The sequence below is a fragment of the Hyperolius riggenbachi genome, chromosome 6, assembly GCF_040937935.1.
Source record: "Hyperolius riggenbachi isolate aHypRig1 chromosome 6, aHypRig1.pri, whole genome shotgun sequence".
In the NCBI taxonomy this organism is placed as follows: domain Eukaryota; kingdom Metazoa; phylum Chordata; class Amphibia; order Anura; family Hyperoliidae; genus Hyperolius; species Hyperolius riggenbachi.
Genome location: NC_090651.1, coordinates 318,751,346 through 318,774,967, shown reverse-complemented (window position 1 = coordinate 318,774,967; position 23,622 = coordinate 318,751,346). Strand labels below are relative to the sequence as shown.

The window sequence follows — 23,622 nt, the reverse complement described above, 5'->3', positions numbered from 1 at the left end:
CACCTTCTCACTAACACATTTTTTGGAGTCATGCGTTCTTACTTGGCAGCATAATGATCACAGCAACAGAGGAAGGCTGAGATTTTAGAAATCTCAATGCTTAAATGGTCAGAAGACTAAAGATGCCAGTGGGTTATATCACCCACTATCATCCACTGAGATAAGAATTACCAACCTGTACAACTGTGACTAGCGGCACATGCACAATCCAGCTGTAGCATTTGTTACTTTGTATCTTCATCCATTCTTTCAGCCATTCTTACCTGCTCTGTTGATCTCAATGATTTCCTCCTGAGCTAAAGGACAGGCATCTCCTTGAGCACTTCTATGGGGAGACTGCATGTCAGGTTTACAGTAATTGGGGGATCCAGGTTGAGGTGCCCGTGGAATATGTTTGTTCTTTTTCTTTGGTAGCTTCTGCTTAGCCATAGCTAGGGAGTAGTACATTCCAAAATTGTTGACAATGACAGGGACTGGCATAGCAATTGTTAGCACACCTGCCAACGCACACAGGGCCCCCACCAACATGCCCGACCAGGTCACTGGATACATGTCCCCATACCCCAAAGTTGTCATTGTTACCACAGCCCACCAAAACCCTATGGGGATGTTTTTGAAGTTGGTGTGTTTGGCGCCAGTGATGTCGCCTGGCTCGGCCCCGATCCTTTCCGCATAGTATATCATGGTGGCAAAGATTAAAACACCAAGTGCCAAAAATATGATAAGAAGGAGAAACTCATTTGTACTGGCTCGTAGAGTGTGGCCGAGGACTCGGAGCCCAACAAAATGACGAGTGAGCTTAAAGATTCTCAGGATCCTGACAAATCGGACAACTCGAAGGAAACCGAGGACATCCTTGGCTGCTTTGGAAGACAGGCCACTCAAGCCGACCTCCAGGTAGAAGGGTAATATGGCCACAAAGTCTATAATGTTCAAGCTGCTCTTAATGAATTCCATCTTATCAGGGCAGAACAAAACACGCATGAAAAACTCAAGCGTGAACCATATCACGCACATGCCTTCTACATATGTGAGAAAAGGTTCAGTCTCCACTTCTTGTATAATCTCCGTCTTGGTGACGTTGTTTTGTGTGATGGTTTCAGTCTTGTTGATGATCGAATTGAATGCCTCATGGGTCTCAAGGCAAAACGTTGTGATGGAGATGAGAATGAAGAACAGGGAAGCAAAGGCGATATACTGCCAAACAAACACAGAGAATACAGTTATACAAACGACACAGACTAGACATCAACATACACAAAGGTACATAATACGAAACAAATCAGTCATTTCTACAATTGGCTCCAAGTGGCCCACTATGTTATATGCTGACTAGGAGATATTGAATTACATTTAATGATTAGGTTCTGTGATGTATAATGCTGCAATATATTATATTAATGTTTGTAGAGGTTTATTAAGGGAGAAGTTCTCCTTCCTGTATGAGTGAGCTACACAAAGTTCAAAACTTAACGTATTTGATAGTCTTGTGGAAAAATTCTCCCTCTAACTGATAGGGAAAGCAAGGTTATTTAACCAACATGGTTATTCAACATGTCTGCTTCCATGAGCTCCAAGGTCATTTTGGAGACACTAATACTTTGGCTACTGGGTTTTTGGGTGCATACTGTTTGCCTTTTATAAATTGTGAGTTTTTGGGGTCTTGGTTATGTCAGGTAGAGGAGGAGTACAGACTCAGGGCAGAAGCTCAAAATGAACCTTCACTGACATTAAGCTTACCTGAGCTCAGTAAAAATGTACAAGGTGGCCAAACCTTGAGCTTCTTCAGTGTCCCCATAAACTTCTTGAACCCTCAGCTTCACCAGTCTCCCATCAGGGTTGGTGCTATGCTTCTGGTTCAGAGCTGTGATTGGATTGGATGCAGTCGGGTGCATGCTCTGTCCACTCCATATGAGCTCTTCGATCATGCTCCTAAATGGTTGTGCACAGCAGCCATTGCTAGAAGCATTCTAGGCATGCATGTAAAAACATCAGTAACTTTGCGTGCATAGGATGCTCCCATTCTTGGCTTCAGCATACAGTCACGGGGGAGCAGAAAGAGACTGTGCAGGGTTGACAAAGCATGTACCTTTCAGCGGTGAACGTTTTTATGGGAACACTAGCGATGCCCTAGATATAGCCAGCTCATTTTGATTGAGTTCAGGTGAACTTTGAGGGTGGGATTAACTAAAGCATCTCTAGTGGTCCCCGATTAGTCTCAGTAGGAATATCCTAAGTAATCCAGCAATCTTTTACTTTTTTAATACATCTAGACTGTCCTAAACATCATAATACAAGAGAAAAACACAACTAAGCAAAACCAGGAATCTGCATACTCGTCAGCGCCCCTCCCTTTGACCTGAAAATGATCCCAGGTGGGGTTAGTTAATGAACTCTGTCCAGGATGGTCAATCACTTATGATATCTCTACACAAATTCCATAAGGGCCATAACTGGAGATGCCTTGGTAAATCTGGCTCTAAGTGATACAAAGTCATACAGACTGTTGAAACAAACCTTCACTTCACAGCCTCCAAATTAATTCTGGAGATCTGAATGACACAGCAAAGGCAAGTCTCCTGACTCACACATAACAATGGCCAGGCTTCGGCATAGGCTAGCGGGACATGAATCGAGGAATTGGACTACCTATGTTTCAGTTGTCAGTGGGTCCCCAGGGAGGCAATGTGGGACATTTTTTTGTAGGTATCTTAAAGTAGTGTCTAATATAAAGAATAAGTACTGCTACAGCACAGGGGCAAGTAAAATCATATCCTAAACTCAGTGCAGGATTTTCTAACAGGCAACCTAGGCAGGTGCCTACAGCCTAGCGGGTATCAAGGGGCCCATCACCCACCTTCTCTGACCTCTCTCTACTTGAGTTTACCAAAAAAGACCACAAGGGGGCCCCAAATCTACCGGACCTGGGGCCCCATTACATCTTATTCCACTGGACACTGTAAGCAACACTTTAAACTAAAATGCAATGTTTGTAAAGAGAGAAGGCCGTTCTCTACAAGTCAGGATTAGGGATGGTCAGCGAGATGCATAACATTCCGAGTTGATACAGGATTAAGCAGATCTTGCATGCAAATTTATGTGGCTTGAAAATGCACCAAGTCAACTTTTGCCAAGGTGGAATTCGATTGGTCCATTTTCAAGCTGCATAAATATACATGCAAGATCTGCACAATCCTGTATCAACAATTTGCATCTTACCCACCATCCCTTGTCAGGTATACATTGCAAGGATTTTAACAGACATTATTCACGGTAAACAAATGCAAATACAATGTTGTAAACATGCAAAACAGCACCCATTGTAGTTACCAGCTTGAATATTACATCAGCTTGCTGTAGATCCGTCCTAAGTTGTTTTTTTTTTTTTAAAAAGAGAGGCTTCATCTTTAACTAATTAGGTATTCAGGAATATCAGAATTTGGGGTCATATATCAGCGAGTACACCAAACACCATACTGTACTGTCACAGCCGCTATTTTAGAAAATCATAGCTTACTGTACATGAATATGGAAGGGCAATTTTATAATACAAGCACTGGATTAGAAACTAATCCCAAATCAACCCCATTAAACATAACAGCTTTATGCCTCAGTCTCTAATACACTTGAAGATTCTTCACCGTGTGATATTTTCTCAACTGTTCTTGGGGCCTTATTCATAGTGAAAATGCCGACATTCTTTTTTCATTAATTTTCATGAAAATAATGCTATCGAAAATAACTTTGTAATAAATTTGTGATTTTTTTTGTGTGCAAATTTTCACACTTTATGATTTTTATGCTTTTCAAGAATTTTCACTGTAAAATACTGATTTATCACATCAGAAAGAAACATTCATTTTCTTTGACCATATTGCGAAAATACAATGTATTTTAACTTATATTTTCTCGAAATTGAAAATCGCATTTTCAATGCAACACTGCATTCAATCAACTGCTCCCCTGCGTTTTCTCTAAGGAGAGGTTGCATCCTAGCTACAAAATAACTTTTCAACACCTAACAATTATAAACTGTATTTCAAAATGTGTTAAAAAAGTAATATCAAACTAATTTTGAATATTTTCTTGTTTACTGGTGTTTTAAAGGGTATTTTATTGATAAAGTGTAAAAAGATCTCCTGTGAGAAATCTCTGGAAAAAAGTTAATTAAAGAGACACTGAAGCGAAAAAAAAAAAATATATGATATAATGAATTGGTTGTGTACTATGAATAATTACTAGATTAGCAGCAAAGAAAATATTCTCATATTTTTATTTTCAGGTATATAGTGTTTTTTCTAACATTGCATCATTCTATAATATGTGCAGATTACACAACACTCTGCATTCAAAATGATTCTTTCAGAGCAGTCTGTGAACTAATGACCTCTCCTCTAGCAGATAAAAAGAAAACTGTTCACTTACAGTTGAGATAATAAAAGTCAGAAGACAGCCCTCTCCACGACTTTGAAAGTCGTAGAGATTATTGGCTTTTTTGCATAGAGATAACAATTGGAGTTTCTTAACTTAATCATAATTTTTTTTCGCTTCAGTGTCTCTTTAAATAGAGGCACATGTTTGTGTATACATGTCCTCCATTCGCATCTCTTACAAACTTTTTGTGTTTTTTTTTTATTTTGATATTCTCTGTACGTGATGCTACTTTCCTTTATAATTTATCTACCAGTAAATTCAACTTAGGATGGTTCTCATATGTCTAAATATTTCCTTGCCTAGCTAATTATAGTTTGTTGACCTTTTCCAAAAACACTTTTTTCCTACTCTCTAAAATATTTCACCAGTTCAAATGTGTGCATGTTCCTCCCAACCTTGCATAAATTTGTCATCCTCTTTGTGGTTAGGTTTTGTAAAGTTTCACAAACCTCTTACAGTGTTCTGTTCCGCTAAATAGTTATTAAAACCACAAACTTTCTACCATTCCCTTTTTAATTTTTGTATAATTTATAAGAAGTATTTAAATAAGTAGTATTATATAAGTACTCTTAAAAGCCTTATTCATTTTTTTGATTATTGATAGTCTTAAGCGCTTAAAAAAACCTCCATATTGGATGTATGTATTATGGCTGGAGCTTGTTATCTAAGTAATGGGTTTTATGTTCTTTTCAAGGTGGCCATACACTATCAAATTTTTTGGGGGTTTTCCGACCAGAGAAATCTGATGGATATTTCCATTACCATTTAAAAAATCACGCCAATATACAAGTATGATAATTTTTTTTTCCAAAAAGGCCTAAAATATGTAAATAACGTTGCATAAAACATTCATTTTCAATCTGATTTTTCTAACACCTCCAGACAGATATTTATTGAAAAGTTTAGAAAAATCATTTTTTCCTCGATTGAAAAAAAATAGCAAATCATTTTTATTGAAATAAATGGCTACATCGATCGATCAATTTGGTGGAATCGTGTATAGCTGACCTTATATGGATTAGTGAAGATAGATTTCAATTTTTGACTCTCAAAACATAGGTGTATATACAGTATGTCTAGTACAATTTAGGTCTAATTAAATAAAAGTTATGTTTTAATAGGGTTGATTTGGGAGAAGTTTCTAATCCAGTGTTTGCTCTACTTTTGATCCCCTCTATTTGTGCAAACCATTCTTTTATTTTTCTAGTAACTTTTTATAACATTCAATTTCAAGAAAGCCAGTGCACCAACATTAGCGGAAGATGTGAAACTATGAGACTTAGGGGTCAATACGGTAAAACTGCCATGTGCAGACAGCGGTTGGCATATCAACAGTACTAACTCCACTGCAGTAGCGCGGATTGTGCAATTAGTGCAACCCATGATACAGTCAAGTAATGAAATGCACTTCCTCATCTCTTGTGTTAGTTAAGCAGGTGCTTTCCATGGTGCTGAACTTCTGTTTCCATGGTCAGTAAAAAGTTTAGCACATCAGGTGTGTACACCTGCACAATTCGTGTCACACTTCAGGGATCAGGCAGGATAACAACAAGGAGCGGGACAATATGGTCAGTATGCATTCAACCGAGATGTTCTGCCAGTCAGAATCTCTCAGGGATGCATTTCTGGGAGGAACAGGGGCCACTGTACACACCCAAATTCTTGCCAGAGATGGCCCTAACTAGTGGCCTTGCACAAGAACCATCTAGTGTGTGTACAAGGCTTTAGGACGGATTCTATTTTTTATTTCTCAGAAAATAAATAAAATAAACAAAAGCAGGATGCTGAACTCCCCCCACCCCAGATAAAAACCAGCCTGGGACTCTACCATTCCACCTGGCTGTCCGCAGGAGTAGTATCAGTAAGTATGCAGACCCCTTCCTACTGATCCGACCAGTGTTTATAAGAACTGACCTCTTCAGGCTTTCCAGTGGAGAGCTTGGTAATATGTTTGAGGGTATTTATACTACTGGCATGCTTGGCAAGCAGATAAATCAAGGAGCAAGCACAAACTCTAGAAGAGTAAAGTGATCTTTCCCAGACCCCTTACCCATTTACAAGTGATATAAGGATTTCCACTAACAAATACAACACTGAATGTTCAAACTTTTTAATATACAAACACTCACAATAGGTTTAAAAATAAAGTTTATTATGTCTGCCAAAGTTCCCTCTTTCTATCTTTTTCTTTTCTCTTCTTTTCTTGCTTGCAGGCTTTGAAGTTATTTAAATTGAAGCTGGTCCCCTCTTATATGTCTCCTATCTTTTCCTGCTATTATTTCTTGATTGCACAGTCTTCATGTGGGAGCCGCAGATCTAGGTCTTCACTCTTTAAAGTACTAGTACCAACTGACAGGAATTCCACTGGCCACATATACACATAGCAGGGTTTCCATAGTGACATCATTAAGCTCCCTAATCTTCACTTTGAAGAGAACCCAAGACCAAACATAATTTAAAAAACAGATACTTGCCTAAGTAGAGGGAAGCCTATGGATCCTAACGAGACTTTCCTTGCTGTCCTCTAGTCGGTGGTTGCTGGTCGTAGTTCCTCCAGCTGATCAGGGCATCGTTCCTCTTCTAGCACAAGTGTGGTCGTGTTGCAGGTGCGTGAGCACGGCTGCTTACTATGCAGTCGCAATGCAATGCGGCTCCGGCTTACAGCGCAGGTGCGGCCATGCTTGCGCACCTTGGTGCAGCTGCACTCGTGCTTGAAGAGGCGCACAGGCCCAATCAGATTACCAACAAGCCCTTTGGAGGGTGCGCACTCTGCAACAGGGGACCATAGGACAATGAGGGAAGCCTCATTAGGATCCAGAGGCTGCCTTCTTCTTAGGGAAGTATCTAATTTTGTACTGGAAATTCTAAACAGCAGGCCCATACGTAACTAACTTTTTCTCCTGAGTTATCGCCTAGATGATATGTACATGTATTGACAAAAGAAAACACAGAGACAAGGGGAACCCACAGAGACAAGGGGAACCCACATAACGCAATATGTTATAACAGGTGGTAATCGAATTAAGAGAAAAGTTTATTTACAAAGGTGGGTTGCATGAAGGGCAACCAACAACTTGAGGCAGGTGGAGATATATGATCCGACTCCACTCGGGTGTCCAGTCCGGACTGGATGCAGTCACTCTCTTGAGGAAAAAAAGTTTGTGACCTCCACTGTGGTAAACACTGTGGAAGGCCAACCTGTAGCCCTCCAACCAGAAGGGTGGGGGGTGTACACTTTAACACCTAGGTGATATGTTCACACGTTGCCAATGAGATGCCTTTTACACCACCAGCAAACAAAAAAATACTCAAAATTATTGTAATAATGTTTTTTTCACCTACTTTTTGGTGCTTTTTGAATTGAGCTTCTTCAAAGTGCTGTAAAGTTATTTTAAAGACAAGAGGAAAAAATCTCCTAGGAAAAAACTCAAGAGAAAAAATTAATTGTATATGGGCCAGGGAATGCTTTCAAAGGTTATTTTATGAGTTGACCATAATCAACAATGATGTCACTGAGGAAATCCTGACGCAGGTGTGTGTGTTTGTGTGTGACTGGGATTCCCATCACTTTAGAAGGTGAAGATCTTGGTCTGTGGCACCCCCTGGATGAAGTTTTCACTCAAGAACAAAAGCCCTTGCATGAAAGAAAAGATAGAAGCACTAGAAGAAAGAATCAGCTGCTGTATGAAGACCTCTGAAGCCTGGAAGCGAGAAAAAAAAGACAGGAGAACTTATCAGTGCTTTTATGACATTTAACCCTGAAAGATAATGGTTGAGGGCATATTCACAGTGGGACGTTGCATTGTAATGCAATGTTAAAGTCGCAATGCAGCATTACAATGCAACACTAAAAAAAGGTGGTAACGCACATTAACGTCACCGTGGCATACAGTAGATACTGTGGAGCATACAGGCAATGAAAAGTATGCCTCTCTGGATCTGTTAACATCTGTGTTTAGAGGTAATGCACTGCAAGCAGTGAGTTACCATAACGCAACATTTAACGTCGCACTCTGAATGTTGCATAGGTTTAACATCACAGTGGGTTGACCTGCGCTATAATGATTTTATAACGCAGGATAATAATGTCTCACTGTGAATGCAACCTGTATGTACCCCCTCCCCCCCCCCCAAAAAAAAAGAAAGAAAGATATGCCCAATCAATTAGTACCTCAACATATTGGAACAAAGTTTACATCTGGTCCTAAAACACGTTTCAGTAAGTAAAGTAAAATTAAGTCCATCACAGTGGTGGAGATATTACGAAAAACCACATCTCCATGAACTTTATCTTAAAGAAAACCTGAACTGAAAATTAAAAGTCAAAATAAGCATACACAAGTCATACTTACCTTCCATGCAGTCTACTCCTCGGTGTCTTTCTCCTGTCCCGCGTCCTGTTTGTTCACTGTGATCAAGGCAATTTTCCGTCCTCCATTTTGAAAAAGGCCATTACCCCATAACAGCTTTCTGTTCAGCACACAGTTAAACTGTAACATCGCCCACTGGAGCCATCAGGAAACATGGACATTAACTGGTACATCAGTTTTCCTCTCAGCTATAACTGACAGCAACTGATATTTTATTGACAGCAACTGATATATTTCAGATCTGACAAAATATTGTCAGAACTGGAAGGGATTATTGTCAGAAGAAAATGGTGAGCTTCTGAGAGGAACTGATGGCAAGGTAACTATGTAATGTTCATTTGAAGTTACCTCATGTGTTTATTTTAAATATTTTCACTCAGTACAGGTTCTCTTTAACTTATGACTGAATATTTTTCTTCATGGTGCCAGTCAAAAATATTTTTTTTACTAGTAATTGTTACCCTTGGACTGTTGGTGAATGCATAAGACCCCTTTAATTACATAGGTGGGAGAGGCTGTCTGCTTGCTCCTTTACCAAAGCAGGATTGATCTGCTGTTTAGCTGGGGTTGATGGGAATTTCTGTCTCCCCTCTTCCTCTAGAAGCTCCCCCTTTCTTTTTCTGTCAGCCAGCCACTATAGAAGTGGGCAAAACTGGGGTGCTTTCTTGTCAGGGGAATTGTTATGACCACCACAATATGCCCCCACTGCACAAGCACTCAAGAGAGCTCATCTTCACAAAGTAGCTCATACTAACTACAGAACCTTGGCAGCTGAAAATACTGTTGTGACTCTGTCTCATATATCATATGAGATAAGTTTTGAGATGTCAAGTGATAAAACTTGGACTAAACTTAGCTCATACTTCCGGTTCCGACGCCTCATGTGAGCAGACACGGGTGCAGGATCTGGTCCTCACACAGCCTCCAAACATAGCTCGTGTGCGTAAACGTTAGTGAATCATGAGATAAGCATGCAACCAAAAACATGAGATGAAACTAAAAGCCAATAACCACTTTTAGTGCATTGGGCTCATAATGACTTGTGTACAATTGATAAGTACATATTACAGCAATGAAGCTGTAATTACCATACAATTTATCGCAACTGGATCTAAAAACAAGTCAATGGTCTCTGGGCCAGAGCCAATGGTTATTCATGCTGATCATGAGATCGGGTCTCTATTAGGCACAACGATAGGCTTATGTATGAGAACATGAAGACACATTGAACGGCCTCATATCATGGAAATTGTGCTGGGAGTGAAGAGCAACATAACCGAAACCGATGTTTCCGTCTTGGAAAATGCAAGTATATTCAATCATTGCCATCTTCTATTGTATAGTTTACCTTTACTTTCTCAGTTACCCATTTTGTCTATATCAATGGTTCACCTGCCCTGAGGTAGAGCACAAAGGTATGTTCTAGCTGGATCCACATACCTCTGTACCTCTTTGTCCAATCCTCCCCTGCCCCCTTCTCCCCCTTCACACTCACTTTTGCTAATCCCCATAATCACTCTCTGAAAATTTGACTTTCGAGCTGGGGGCAGGTCACAGCAACATAGCTGGGAGTAGCCATGCTTCGGAAAGATTTTGGGGAAAACTGCCACGGCAGTTTTGCTGACTAAGCATCGGGCATTGAAGCACTTGCCTAGTTTTAGAACGAGTGCTAAATAACAAGAAGATTAAATCATTGATATTTTTGAGCATGATGGAGGTGCTCTTTAAGAGTTAAACCTAACCATCACTCCAACCAAACACTAAAAATAAAAATGTGAACCTAAGTAAAACATTTAGGTTTAATTGAAGTTTTGAAGTTAAAGTCAAAAGATAACTCTATGAACTATCACAGGCAGAGGTGGGACAAGGTCCCCCAGCACCCAAGGCTGAGACACCAAAATGCGCCCCTCCATCCCTCCCACCTCAGCCGTCACACACTGATTACTATTAGCCTAAGAGGCGCCACAGGGCCCACAACCTCCCCAACACCTTAATATCTAGTTCTCTGGCTTGCAGTCACTGCCATGTATCCCCTTTTCCTATTTCTTTATGCTTCAAACACAATTAGGAATGACAGCTGAATGAATTCTGCGCCCCCTCCTACACTGCGCCCTGAGGCTGGAGCCTCTCCAGCCTATGCCTCGGCCCGGCCCTGATCACAGGAACTGAGATTGAAGTGAAATGACTTATAATTTATCATATACATTTTCAAACTTTTGTCCCTTACCTCCCCACACAGCCTGCTATGTAAGAGTTGGAGCACCCTTACCGAAATGGAGAGGGGCTTCTGTTTCTGCTCTCACACTGTACACATGCTTTTAATTAAATGCTTAACATAGTCACAAACAGATTTATATGCAAATGCACATGCACACCCACAAACATGTGCATGTACACAGACACACAATGCTTTATACTTACACATAGCTTAACATTTCATCTTCATGCGGTTTACTGAAACCTGTATGAATTTTGGGGTCAAAGTGGGCATGTGCCCAAGACTCCAGAGCCCCAAGTTCCTCAGGCTCAACCATGTCAAGGTTTACAAAGATCAAAACTGTGGCTAGAAACGTGGTTCAAGGGAAGGCCTGGAACAGTCCCTCCTGCTTCACCTATCCTAATACAGAGTTAGTTTTGAAAATCAGGATGGTCTTCCATGTGCCACCCTGCATTAGAGGATGAAAGCAGGTCAGGAAAGATGGAGAAGATATGTTTATTTATACAGATTTGTATATAAGGCCCAAATTAGGGATATATAAATGAATTAACTGTTGGTGATGTTTTTTTTACATGTGTAATAATTAAAGGAATACTATCGATTGAAACAACTTTTTTTTAATACTCTATATTAATGTACACATTACCACTAGTGCTAGGGGCACTTTATTTATTCACCCAGGTCTCTCTCCCTCTATCCCTGCTTGAAAATTCATTTCTCACACAGCTCACAAACATATTTCACTGTGTCACGCACAGCATGCAGGAGACATGAGGAGAAATAGGCTGATCTGAGGTGGTAACAGGTAACTAAATGAGCTGTAATATTGCTGGAATATAACTAGCTATAACACTAGTCTGTGTTTACACTCAGACTGGTTGCCTGGCTGCCTGCTTGTGATCATTCAATCCAGGCTGCATCCACTTTACAAGCTGCTGAGAGGGGCAGACCACTGTTTACAATTAGCATTATTAGTATCTTTATCAGTCAAGAGAAGCAAAGATAATAAAAACACATTGCTAGAATCTTTAACCCCTTACCACCATATCAATGAGATTCTTTCAGCAAGGTGATAATTAAACTATAAACTGAGGAGTTGATAGCAACTCCCCTGTGCAGAGACATGGTCTAGCCCTCTGGGAGCCATCAGTATTAGATACATTTTGTATCTAAAACTGACAGAGGATTTTACAGCTGAGAGAAACAGCTGTGTGAGGAATCAAATTGCTCCTAGTACTTGTCCTAATGTGTGCTACAACATACAGCATTTAAAAATAAATGCATACATCGATAGTATTCCTTTAAGAATGATATGACTTTGTTAAGCAGATGTAAAGGAAGGGCCATTAGTACTAGGCATGGGGGGGTAGGGAACAAATGAGATTGGCTTCTTCATCAGTTCCAGCCCAATCAAGCTGTAATAGGACTTTTTGGCTTACAAGAGGCCAGACATATCTCAGGTATCTTACAAGTAATGTTGACCCACTGATTATGATGACCATCACACAGATGAAAATGTAATAGGGTACATGAGCCAACAAGGGTCTACTCAAGACAACTTCTCCTCTTCTTCTTCCAAGACACAGAACAGTAAGTCTACAGTGACAGTAAGTCTACAGTTAGCAATAAACAGACTGTCTTTTCCTCCTCCCATGCCAAATTCCCCAGACACTCTGAAGCAGTCAACAATCAGCAGTATGCAGAACCCATTCCATGTTGGGACTGCTAAAGAGAGACTCAAGACAGACAACAACAAAAAAATGGACAAAAATACAAACCAGTGATGCTGAACCCTTAATTGCATCCCAGGAGGAGGACTGGCCAATGGAAGAAATGCAGGGTGGATTGGTATCTAAAGTTAGCCTTCTACTGGCCATGGACTGCCAGCACAAATAGAAAAAGTGGGCTAGAATTCAAGAGGAACTGTAGTCAAAATAACATAATGAAATTGATTTTTTTTTTTTACAATATTCATTTATAGATTATTTAGTCATTGTTTGCCCATTGTAAAATCTTTCCTCTCTCTGATTTACATTATGAAATGTATCACTGGTGGTGACATGTTTAGTTCTGCCAGGTGATCTGTACGGAATGTTCATTACTGAGAGTTCTATGCACAGAGGGAGATACTGCTTGCTTGGCAGATGGAAAAAGTTGTTATTTCCCACAATGCAACGAGGTTCACAGACAGTAAACTGTCAGCACCATGGTCACGACGCCCCACACTGTAGGAGAAGTTTCGCCATAATATCAGCCATACAGACCACTCTGATGATCTATTCAAGGAAAATGGAAACATTTCTCATGGGAAAGGTGGTATCAGCTACTGGTTGGGATGAAGTTCAATCTGGGTTAAAGTTGCCATTTAAATCAAGAGAAGGTGGAGAGGGTGGGAGATGGCGAGGTAGTTTTTGCAGAAGGCATGGACCACAGGGCAACGCACATGTAAAGCACAAGGAGGATGTTGCACAGCAACAGAATCATAAAACATGAAGTAGAATGACCAGAAATAACAGGGTTGCGAGCCAGTGGCCATTGCTCATCTCATCTGTCAGCAGAGGAACAGCTACAGCCCAATGCTAGGACTGGTCCCAGGACATTCGCCATCTGGACATCCTTTCATATGTTGGATTCTGACAACACTATCTGCATTATTAGTGATCAACACTTTAAACAAGGCTAAAAGGCTGGGAGCCATGTGCATAAGTAACCATAAGTGCTGCAGTATTTTGCAAACTACGATTTCCATGTTTAACAATGGCAATAGCTTTTATTTCTGTCTGTGAGAGAGGCTGTTGTGTGTTTAACCTTCCTGGCGGTAACCCCGAACGTAGTTTGGGGTAAGCCACGCAGGAGGTTTTCTCAGGTCCTGCTGGGCCAATCTGCGTAATTTTTTTTTTGCTGAACGCAGCTAGCACTTTGCTAGCTGCGTCAGCACACCGATTGCCGCCGCCCCGCGCCGATTCGCCACTATCCGCGCCGCCGCAGAGCCCCCCCCCCTAGAACCCTGCACTGCCTGGCCTATCAGCGCCAGGCAGCGCTAAGGGGTGGATCGGGTCTCCCTTAGACGTCACGACGTCCATGACGTCGGTGATGTCATCCTGCCCCGTCGCCATGGCGACGGGGGAAGCCCTCCAGGAAATCCTGTTCTTTGAACGGGATTTCCTGATCGCCTATCGCCGGAGGCGATCGGAGGGGCTGGGGGGGCGAGCTCGCTACATGATTTTAAAAAAAAAATCAAAAAAACGGCAGCGCTGCCCCCTGGCGGTTTTTAATAGACCGCCAGGAGGGTTAAACATCTAACATGCGTATGAATCACGTGCTAGCCTGCACAGTTAAACTACCCACGTCTGCACTAGCCTTATGCCGGGCGTACACGGCTCGATTTTGCCACTCGATTCTCCCGCTCGATCGATTTCCCACTCGATTCCGCAGGCGATTCTCTTCCGCTCGTTTTTCTTATCTTTTTCCATTATCCTTAATGATGAATCAAGCGGTGAAACGATCGGAAGGGAGATCAGACATGTCGGAAATTATCTATCGAGCCATCTAAGTGGCTCAAAAATGAACCGTGTATTCCCAGCATTAGGATCACAATTTAATACAATAATAAACTATACCTGTTGCCTGGCAGACCAGTTAATCTATAAAGGTGTCCATACATTAGACGATGTATGGGCAGATCGAACAAGAGACAGATCTCTCTCTGATCAAATCTAATGGGAGAGAGTTCTATTGCCTGCCCATACACAACAGGCTGATTCCCGGTCAATTTCAGCATGAGCTCTCTCGGGAATCTGCCAAGTGATGCCACCTTGCCACCCCTGGCTGCTATCCCCCCAGTCTACACGTACCCCTGTGCAATAATACTTACCTGTCGGTGTCCGCCGCAGTCTCTGTACTCTTCCTCACACACGTGTGCCTCACAAGGCTGCCAGCGTATTGCAGGTGGGTACATGTGTGACGTCAGAGACATCGGTCAACAGACAGGTAAAGTATTCATGTACGAGCCCCAGGCCAGGGGTTTCGCCGCTCATCCCGATATCACACGCCGATACCGACACGCACCCGATCAAACACGTTGGCCTGACATCTTGCAGCAGGACTGATTGATACATGCGACCAATTTCAGCCTGAATTTGGTTGCATCATTGATCGGGCATGCTCTTGGCACCACTCAATAATAATTATCAGATCGGATGGTCGATCGGCCCCCAAGTCTCCTAATGCATGACCACCTGAAGGCTGCAGTAGTGTCACACACCTGAAACAAGCATGCTGCTAATCTAGTCAGACCTCAGTCAGAAACATCAGATTTGCATGTTTGTTCAGGGTGTATGACGAAAAGCATTACAGGCATATAGATGATGAGAAAGACAGCCTGGCAATTTGCATTGTTTAAAAGGTCCTCTCACGTCAGGTTCCCTTTAACCTTTCGTGGACCGCCTAACAAAGAATGGCGGAGGGTCGGCAGCTCTCTTGTTCCTCTGTGACGCATATATGCGTGATGCGTCAACTTGCGAGGAACGAGATTTGACGGAAGCTCCCGTCAGCTGGCATAGCCGGTCCCAGCCATCAGCCCTCCAGTCAATGATTGGTGTTGGCAGGCTGTTTTTTTTTTTTTTTTTTAGCAATTAGTTATTTAAGAATTTATATAGCGTTGACATCTTCTGCAGCGCTGTACAGAGTATATTGTCTTGTCACTAACTGTCCCTCAGAGGGGCTCACAATCTAATCCCAGCCATAGCCATAGGCCTATGCATGTATTGTGTAGTGTATGTATCTTAGTCTAGGGCCAATTCAGGGGGAAGCCAATTAACTTATCTGCATGTATTTTGTTTTTATAAAATTTTGAGTTTTTTAATTAATAAAATAAAAACTAAAACTAGCAGCAGCAATCAAATACAACCAAAAGAAAGCTCTATTTGTGAGAAGAAAAGGAGGTAAAATTCATTTAGTTGGAAAGTTGTATGATCACGCAATAAACTGTTAAAGAGGAACTCCAGTGATAATAATCTAATACATAAAGTGCTGAATTTTTACAATAATTATGTATAAATGCTTTAGTCAGTGTTTGCCCATTGTAAAATCTTTTAAATCCCAGATTTACATTCTGACATTTATCACATGGTGACATTTTTACTGCTGGCAGGTGATGTAGCTGCTGCTAGCTGTTTTGGCAGTTGGAAACAGCTGTAAACAGCTATTTCCCACAATGCAACAAGGTTCACAGACAGGAAATTGCCAGGGGTACCTTGGTACTCAGAGCTTCTTGTGGGAGGGGCTTCACCACAATATCAGTCATACTGCGCCCCCTGATGGTCTGTTTCTGAAAAGTAATACATTTCTCATGTAAAAGGGTGTATCAGCTACTGATTGGGAGAAAGTTCAATTCTTGGTCGGAGTTTCTCTTTAAAGTTGTGAAGTGCCGAATTGTAAAAAATGGCCTGGTCACTAGGGGGGTATAAACCTCTGGGGATCAAGTGGTTAAATAAATCCAGACCAGGTTTCTGATATTAACTATGTTCTCTACTGTTCTTTGGCACAGAGAGAGAGTATGGAGAAACTTACTAAATCAGGAGTGTTTCAGGGATTGTATCTATTTTAACCACAGTGACTCCCATCAGAAAAAGACAAGACAGTTTAATAGCATCAAATTATAAGCACCGGAACCTAAAATAGTATTTCAAGCAGTTATCTATGCTTACTTGCCACTACAACTCAGCGGAATAGAGGGCTGCGTACAACTCCATTCAATATCCTGGATTCCGGCACCAGCTCACAGGTGTAATCAAGTCAAAACATGAATAAACAGCAAGTTGCTTTGTGCAGTGATTATTGGGCTGGTGTGCGGAGCTGGCGCTGGCGTACCAGGGCAACGCGTACAAAGGCGGTTCAGTTTCATTATACCTATGTTGTGTGATGAAGACGAGAAGCATGGCACATGTACAGTCAGGGTCCGAAATGTACTGGGTCCATTCACACTAGAAATCGCTAAATGCTAACGCTAACGCAGAGCGATTTTCTGGCCTTTTTTACCAGCGATTTCCTAGCGATTTCACTGTATAGAAAGCGTTTTTCCAGTGTTTTTTCAGCGATTAGCGTTTTGTGATTTCAAGTTTAATTTAGCCTGCAGAATCGCTCCAAAATCGCTCAGAGAACGCTGCAGGCAACACGTTTGCGTTTCAGCAAATCGCAAATAGCTTAGATGAGAACACTTCCATATACTTTCATTGTACACACGTTTTTCAAACCGCTAGCAATTTTCAGCAATGCTGAAATCGCTCTGAAAATGCACAAGTGCGAATGGGCCTGAGCTGTTTAATGCTTTACAACCCCACATCCCTCAAAAAGCTGTGATGCTTTGAAAAATGTAAACAAAAATACCCTATACTATACAGTATGTACTTGAAAATAGCACAAAGGTAACACATGCTGGAACTGAGAAATGTTATCAGTTTATGAAACATGAATACCAGTTTTGAATTTGTTGGCAACGATATGTTTCAGAATAGCCAAACAGATGAGATAGTGGCAGCAAAAGACTGGAGAAGTTGTTTGAGGATTAGCCAGTTTCAGACAAGACGCTTCTCCAGGATGGAACTTCATTCCAGTCAGTAGACGATACCCCCTTTTCTCACGATAAATCATTAACATTTTATTTAACAGATCATGGGGGGAGGTCTGTGTGGCTGATATTTTGGTGAAACCCCTCCCACGGTTTGATGTCATAACCATAGTCCTGACAGTTTTCTGTCTGTGAACCTTGTTGCATTGTGGGAATAATGGCTTTTTCCAACTGCCAAGCAAGTATTTCCCTCTGTGCATAGAACTCTTAGTAAGGAACAATCCGTACAGATCACCTAACAGAACTAAAGCTGTCACCACCAGTGATACATTTCAGACTGTAAACCAGGGTTAGGAAAGATTTTAAAAAGTAAATAATCTGTAAATTTATATTAAAAAAATAAGCAATTTTATTCATTATTCTTTTTTCAGTATAGTTTTACTCTTTAACCTCCTTGGCGTTATAAAAAATCCGGCAAGGAGGCAGTGCTGCACTTTTTTTTAATTTTTTTTTTTTAAATCATGTAGCGAGCCCAGGGCTCGCTACATGATAGCCGCTGAGCGGCGGCATCCCCCCACCCACTCCGATCGCCTTCGGCGATCAGAGTATGCAGGAAATTCCGTTGAGAACGGGATTTCCTGCAGGGCTTCCCCGGTCGCCATGGACGTCGTGACGTCAGAGGGAATCCCGATCCGCCCCTTAGCGCTGCCTGGCACTGATTGGCCAGGCTGCGCAGAGGTCTGGGGCGGGGGGGGGGGGGCGGCTCGGCGCGGCGGGTAGCGGCGAATCGACGGCGAGTGGCGGCGATTGCGTACTACACACAGCTAGCAAAGTTTGTTAGCTGCGTGTAGGAAAAAAAAAATTATGCAAATCGGCCCAGCGGGGCCTGAGAAATCCTCCTGCGCAGGTTACCCCGAACTGTGTTCGGGATAACCGGCAAGGAGGTTAAGGACCAGAGCCATCCATTCCTGTTTTGCACTGTTATTACTGTGATTGGCTCACAGTAATCACGGGTCAGGACTTGGGAGCCAATGAAATTGACTAAGATATGGAAGCTCTGCAGTCACAGCGAGCGGGTGCAGTGACGGAACTGACGGAACATTGGTGCAAACAGCGAGAGTGATGAGTGCCGTGGCTGATTAAAACCTATGCCCTGGCAGGGACAGCAGCAGCCAAACAGGGCATTATGTTAAAGCTCAAGGGGCGCTAGTGTTATGTCACACACGAGCCTCAGGTGCTATAATGCAAATCGCTGGTAACCACATGGGGCGGGAATCCGGAAGGAAAGCAGTGAGATTGGCGGACAGCGGCAGGTAAAGTATAATTGCACAGGGCAAAGGGTGGGGGGGTGAGGGGGGAGTACATTAAGGGGGACAGCAGCCATGGGTGGAGATGGTAACGAAGCAGCATCATGAGGCTGATTCCCGAAAGATTTCAGGCTGAAATTTATGGGAAGTCGGCTTGCACCGAACAGATCTCTCTCTGATCAGATTCGATAAGGTAAAGATCCATCTCTTGGTCGATCTGCACATACATCGTCTTATGTATGGGCACCTTAAAGGGAACCTTAACTAAGAGGGATATGGGTGTTCCTTGTAAACAATACCAGTTGCCTGGCAGTCCTGCTGATCTCTTTGGCTGCAGTAGTGGCTGAATCACACACCTGAAAAAAGCATTCAGCTTATCCAGTCTGACTTCAGTCACAGCACCTGATCTGCATGCTGTTGAGGGGTGTGGCTAAAAGTATTAGAGACACAGGATCAGCAGGAGAGTCAGGCAACTAGTATTATTTCAAAAGGAAAAATCCATATCCTCCTCAGTTTAGGTTCATTTTAACGAGATGCATGAGATAAACAAAAAAGGAGAGATAATTCAGGAGATAAACAGATAAGTAGAAATAAGTAAATATAAAGTCAGTTAAGGAGAAATAAATCATGAGTAAAGTTATTTAAAGGGATACTGTAGGGGGGTCAGGGGAAAATTAGTTGAACTTACCCGGGGCTTCTAATGGTCCCCCGCAGACATCCTGTGCCCGCGCAGCCACTCACCGATGCTCCGGCCCCGCCTCCGGTTCACTTCTGGAATTTCAGACTTCAAAGTCTGAAAACCACTGCGCCTGCGTTGCCGTGTCCTTGATCCCGCTGATGTCATCAAGAGCGCACAGCGCAGGCCCAGTATGGTCTGGGCCTGCGCAGTACACTCCTGGTGACATCAGCGGGAGTGAGGACACGGGCGTGCAGGCGCAGTGGTTTTCTGACTTTAAAGTCAGAAATTCCAGAAGTGAACTGGAGGCGGGGCCGGGGCATCGGTGAGTGGCTGTGCCAACACAGGATGTCTGTGGGGGACCATTAGAAGCCCCGGGTAAGTTCAGCTCATTTTCCCCCGACCCCCTACAGTATCCCTTTAAGGAGAGATAAATCCTTAAAGTTAATAAGAGATAAGTTAATGTGAGATAATTCAACAGAAAAGCTATGTGATTCAGCCCCAATGTCTCGACCCTCTGATGAGGATCACATGGCCAATGCCAAGATGCCAGTCTTGTGTTTTTCAGCAAAAAGGTGATCTTGGCACTGAGGTTCAGATGGAGTCAGCCAATCACTAGCTCTGTCCAAACTCTGATCCTCTGAACAGCTGAGAGATCTTCCTGCATCTTTTTCGAAGATTACTGTCCTAGAGGACTGATGTTTTCAAGGAATATTAACTTCAGAGTATATTTATGCTTAAGAAAAAAACATTTCCTCCTGGTAGAGTTTGAACAGCGAGCTCATTTCCGTGCGCTGTCTGCCTGCACTGGGAACCAGCGCAGAAGGATGAGGATATCGATAGCGGTAAGAATGGAGATCATTTACTAACCAGAAGATATAGATGTGTGGTTCATGCTTTAAACGCAGCAGGCCCAGATTTATGGCAGTGCATACACTGTATTGATATGTGGGGCACTTTTAATCATGGAGTTTCTGTTTTATTGGTCTGGCTGATGGCTGGTATTCTGCAAACCACCTACTCCTCCTGTATCCCGGAATACTAATGAATAATCAGATCCTTTAGTGAAAGTCTACATGTGACTGGCTGATTGTAGTTCATGGATTTTGATTAGAATGCCTTAATTCAGACCAAAAGATAGTGAGCATGTAGAATGCACCTCATCTCCTGACTGTGGCATCGCCCAGCACAAGAGGCAATGGTAAAATGTCTGGGACTCATTCATTGGTTTCATCAGCTGATGAGGGACATGTGTCACTCAAAGCGTCATGGGCGAGTCAGACAAAAACGGAGCTGGAAATTTGGGTGCACCAGTCGTCACCATAGGCCGCCATGTCAATTATGGCTACAGCAGCGCTCAGTCAGTAATTTGGGCGCCGTCAAAAGATGGTGCGCAAATTACGATAGAGATAGCTCAATAGCTGGCAGCCGAATTACATCTTACCCCCAACGAGTCAATGGCGGCCTAGGGGAAGAATAATCATTAATACAGCTGGTACTTTTGCAGGAGCAGCCACTTGTCTCTGTCACTAGTCTCTAGGTATAGCCACTTGTCTCCGTTACTAGTCTCTAGGTACAGCCACTTGTCTCTGTGACTAGTCTCTAGGTACAGCCACTTGTCTCTGTCACTAGTCTCTAGGTACTGCCACTTGTCTCTGTCACTAGTCTCTAGGTACTGCCACTTGTCTCTGTCACTAGTCTCTAGGTACAGCCACTTGTCTCTGTGACTAGTCTCTAGGTACAGCCACTTGTCTCTGTCACTAGTCTCTAGGTACTGCCACTTGTCTCTGTCACTAGTCTCTAGGTACTGCCACTTGTCTCTGTCACTAGTCTCTAGGTACAGCCACTTGTCTCTGTGACTAGTCTCTAGGTACAGCCACTTGTCTCTGTCACTAGTCTCTAGGTACTGCCACTTGTCTCTGTCACTAGTCTCTAGGTACTGCCACTTGTCTCTGTCACTAGTCTCTAGGTACTGCCACTTGTCTCCGTTACTATTCTCTAGGTACAGCCACTTATCTCTGTCACTAGTCTCTAGGTACAGCCACTTGTCTCCGTTACTAGCCTCTAGGTACAGCCACTTGTCTCTGTCACTAGTCTCTAGGTACTGCCACTTGTCTCTGTCACTAGTCTCTAGGTACTGCCACTTGTCTCCGTTACTAGTCTCTAGGTACAGCCACTTGTCTCTGTCACTAGTCTCTAGGTACTGCCACTTGTCTCCGTTACTAGTCTCTAGGTACAGCCACTTGTCCCTGTCACTAGTCTCTAGGTACTGCCACTTGTCTCTGTCACTAGTCTCTAGGTACTGCCACTTGTCTCTGTCACTAGTCTCTAGGTACTGCCACTTGTCTCCGTTACTATTCTCTAGGTACAGCCACTTATCTCTGTCACTAGTCTCTAGGTACAGCCACTTGTCTCCGTTACTAGCCTCTAGGTACAGCCACTTGTCTCTGTCACTAGTCTCTAGGTACTGCCACTTGTCTCTGTCACTAGTCTCTAGGTACTGCCACTTGTCTCCGTTACTAGTCTCTAGGTACAGCCACTTGTCTCTGTCACTAGTCTCTAGGTACAGCCACTTGTCTCTGTGACTAGTCTCTAGGTACTGCCACTTTTCTCCGTTACTAGTCTCTAGGTACAGCCACTTGTCTCTGCCACTAGTCTCTAGGTACTGCCACTTGTCTCTGTCACTAGTCTCTAGGTACAGCCACTTGTCTCTGTCACCAGTATCTAGGTACAGCCACTTGTCTCTGTCACCAGTATCTAGGTACAGCCACTTGTCTCTGTGACTAGTCTCTAGGTACAGCCACTTTTCTCTGTCACCAGCCTCTAGGTACAGCCACACTTGTCTCTGTCACCAGTATCAAGGTACAGCCACTTGTCTCTGTCACCAGTCTCTAGGTACAGCCACTTGTCTCTGTCACTAGTCTCTAGGTACAGCCACATGTCTTTGTCATCAGTATCTAGGTACAGTCACTTGTCTCTGTCACTAGTCTCTATGTACAGCCACTTGTCTCTGTGATAAGTGTCTAGGTATAGCCACTTGTCTCTGTCACTAGTCTCTAGGTACAGCCACTTGTCTCTGTCACTAGTCTCTAGGTACAGTCACTTGTCTCTGTCACCAGTATCTAGGTACAGCCACTTGTCCCTGTCACTAGTCTCTATGTACAGCCACTTGTCTCTGTGACTAGTCTTTAGGTACAGCCACTTGTCTCTGTCACCAGTCTCTAGGTACAGCCACCTGTCTCTGTCACCAGTATCTAGGTACAGCCACTTGTCTCTGTTACTAGTCTCTAGGTACAGCCACTTGTCCCTGTCACTAGTCTCTAGGTACAGCCACTTGTCTCTGTCACTAGTCTCTAGGTACAGCCACTTGTCTCTGTCACTAGTCTCTAGGTACAGCCGGCGGCCTGGGGGAAGAATAATCATTAACACTGCTGGGACTTTTGCAGGAGCAGGGTCAGCCTTTATTCGTCTTTACCCTGGGCCCTAATTTCCTGGTGCCTTAATTACACGAACACCTAGGTACAGCCACTTGTCTCTGTCACTTGTCTCTAGATATTGCTACTTGTCTCTGTGACAGTGTAACTAGTCTCTAAGTACTGCCACTTGTATCAGTTCAATTCAAAAAAGCTTTATTGGCAGGACCAAATACATTTACCATTGCCAAAAGCAAAACAGAGTAATGCATGGGAGGGTGTGGTTATGGTCTCTCTTGTCTCATTACTTGTCTCCAGGGCCGGATTTAGGCCAAGGCCACCTAGGCCATGGCCTAGGGCACCACAGGAGGAAGGGCACCAAAGCAGCAGGCTGCAATGCAGAGAGGTCAGGCAGGCGCCTGACCGCGGTACTTTGCTGCTAGCTGCCTGTACAGCAGCCATCTTGCTCTCTGTGCACATTTGCATTGTGGCCGGCGGCTATGGACTTGGGCAGCATTGGAGATGGAAAGGAAGAGGAAGCTTCTGCACTGGAGATGAGCGGAGAAATGAGTGACACTGATGGCTGCTGCGGTGTGAAGGCGAGCTGACTACCTATACTGAAATGTGTAGGGGGGG

The 23,622-nt window shown here is 43.1% G+C and overlaps 1 protein-coding gene across 5 annotated transcripts in view; it reads right to left on the bottom strand.

Moving 5' to 3' along the window:
- The window catches only part of LOC137521712 (voltage-gated potassium channel KCNC1-like), a 215,176-nt gene that overhangs the window by 90,726 nt on the left and 100,828 nt on the right, over positions 1–23,622 (bottom strand). For all 5 annotated transcript variants that reach the window (XR_011022182.1, XR_011022183.1, XM_068241358.1 and 2 more), the window contains exon 2: positions 264–1,197. Coding sequence is in view for 3 of the 5 variants with exons in the window: in XM_068241358.1 (XP_068097459.1) it covers positions 264–1,197 (934 nt within the window). In the remaining 2 variants the exon portion in view is untranslated. The remainder of the gene's footprint in view (positions 1–263; positions 1,198–23,622) is intronic.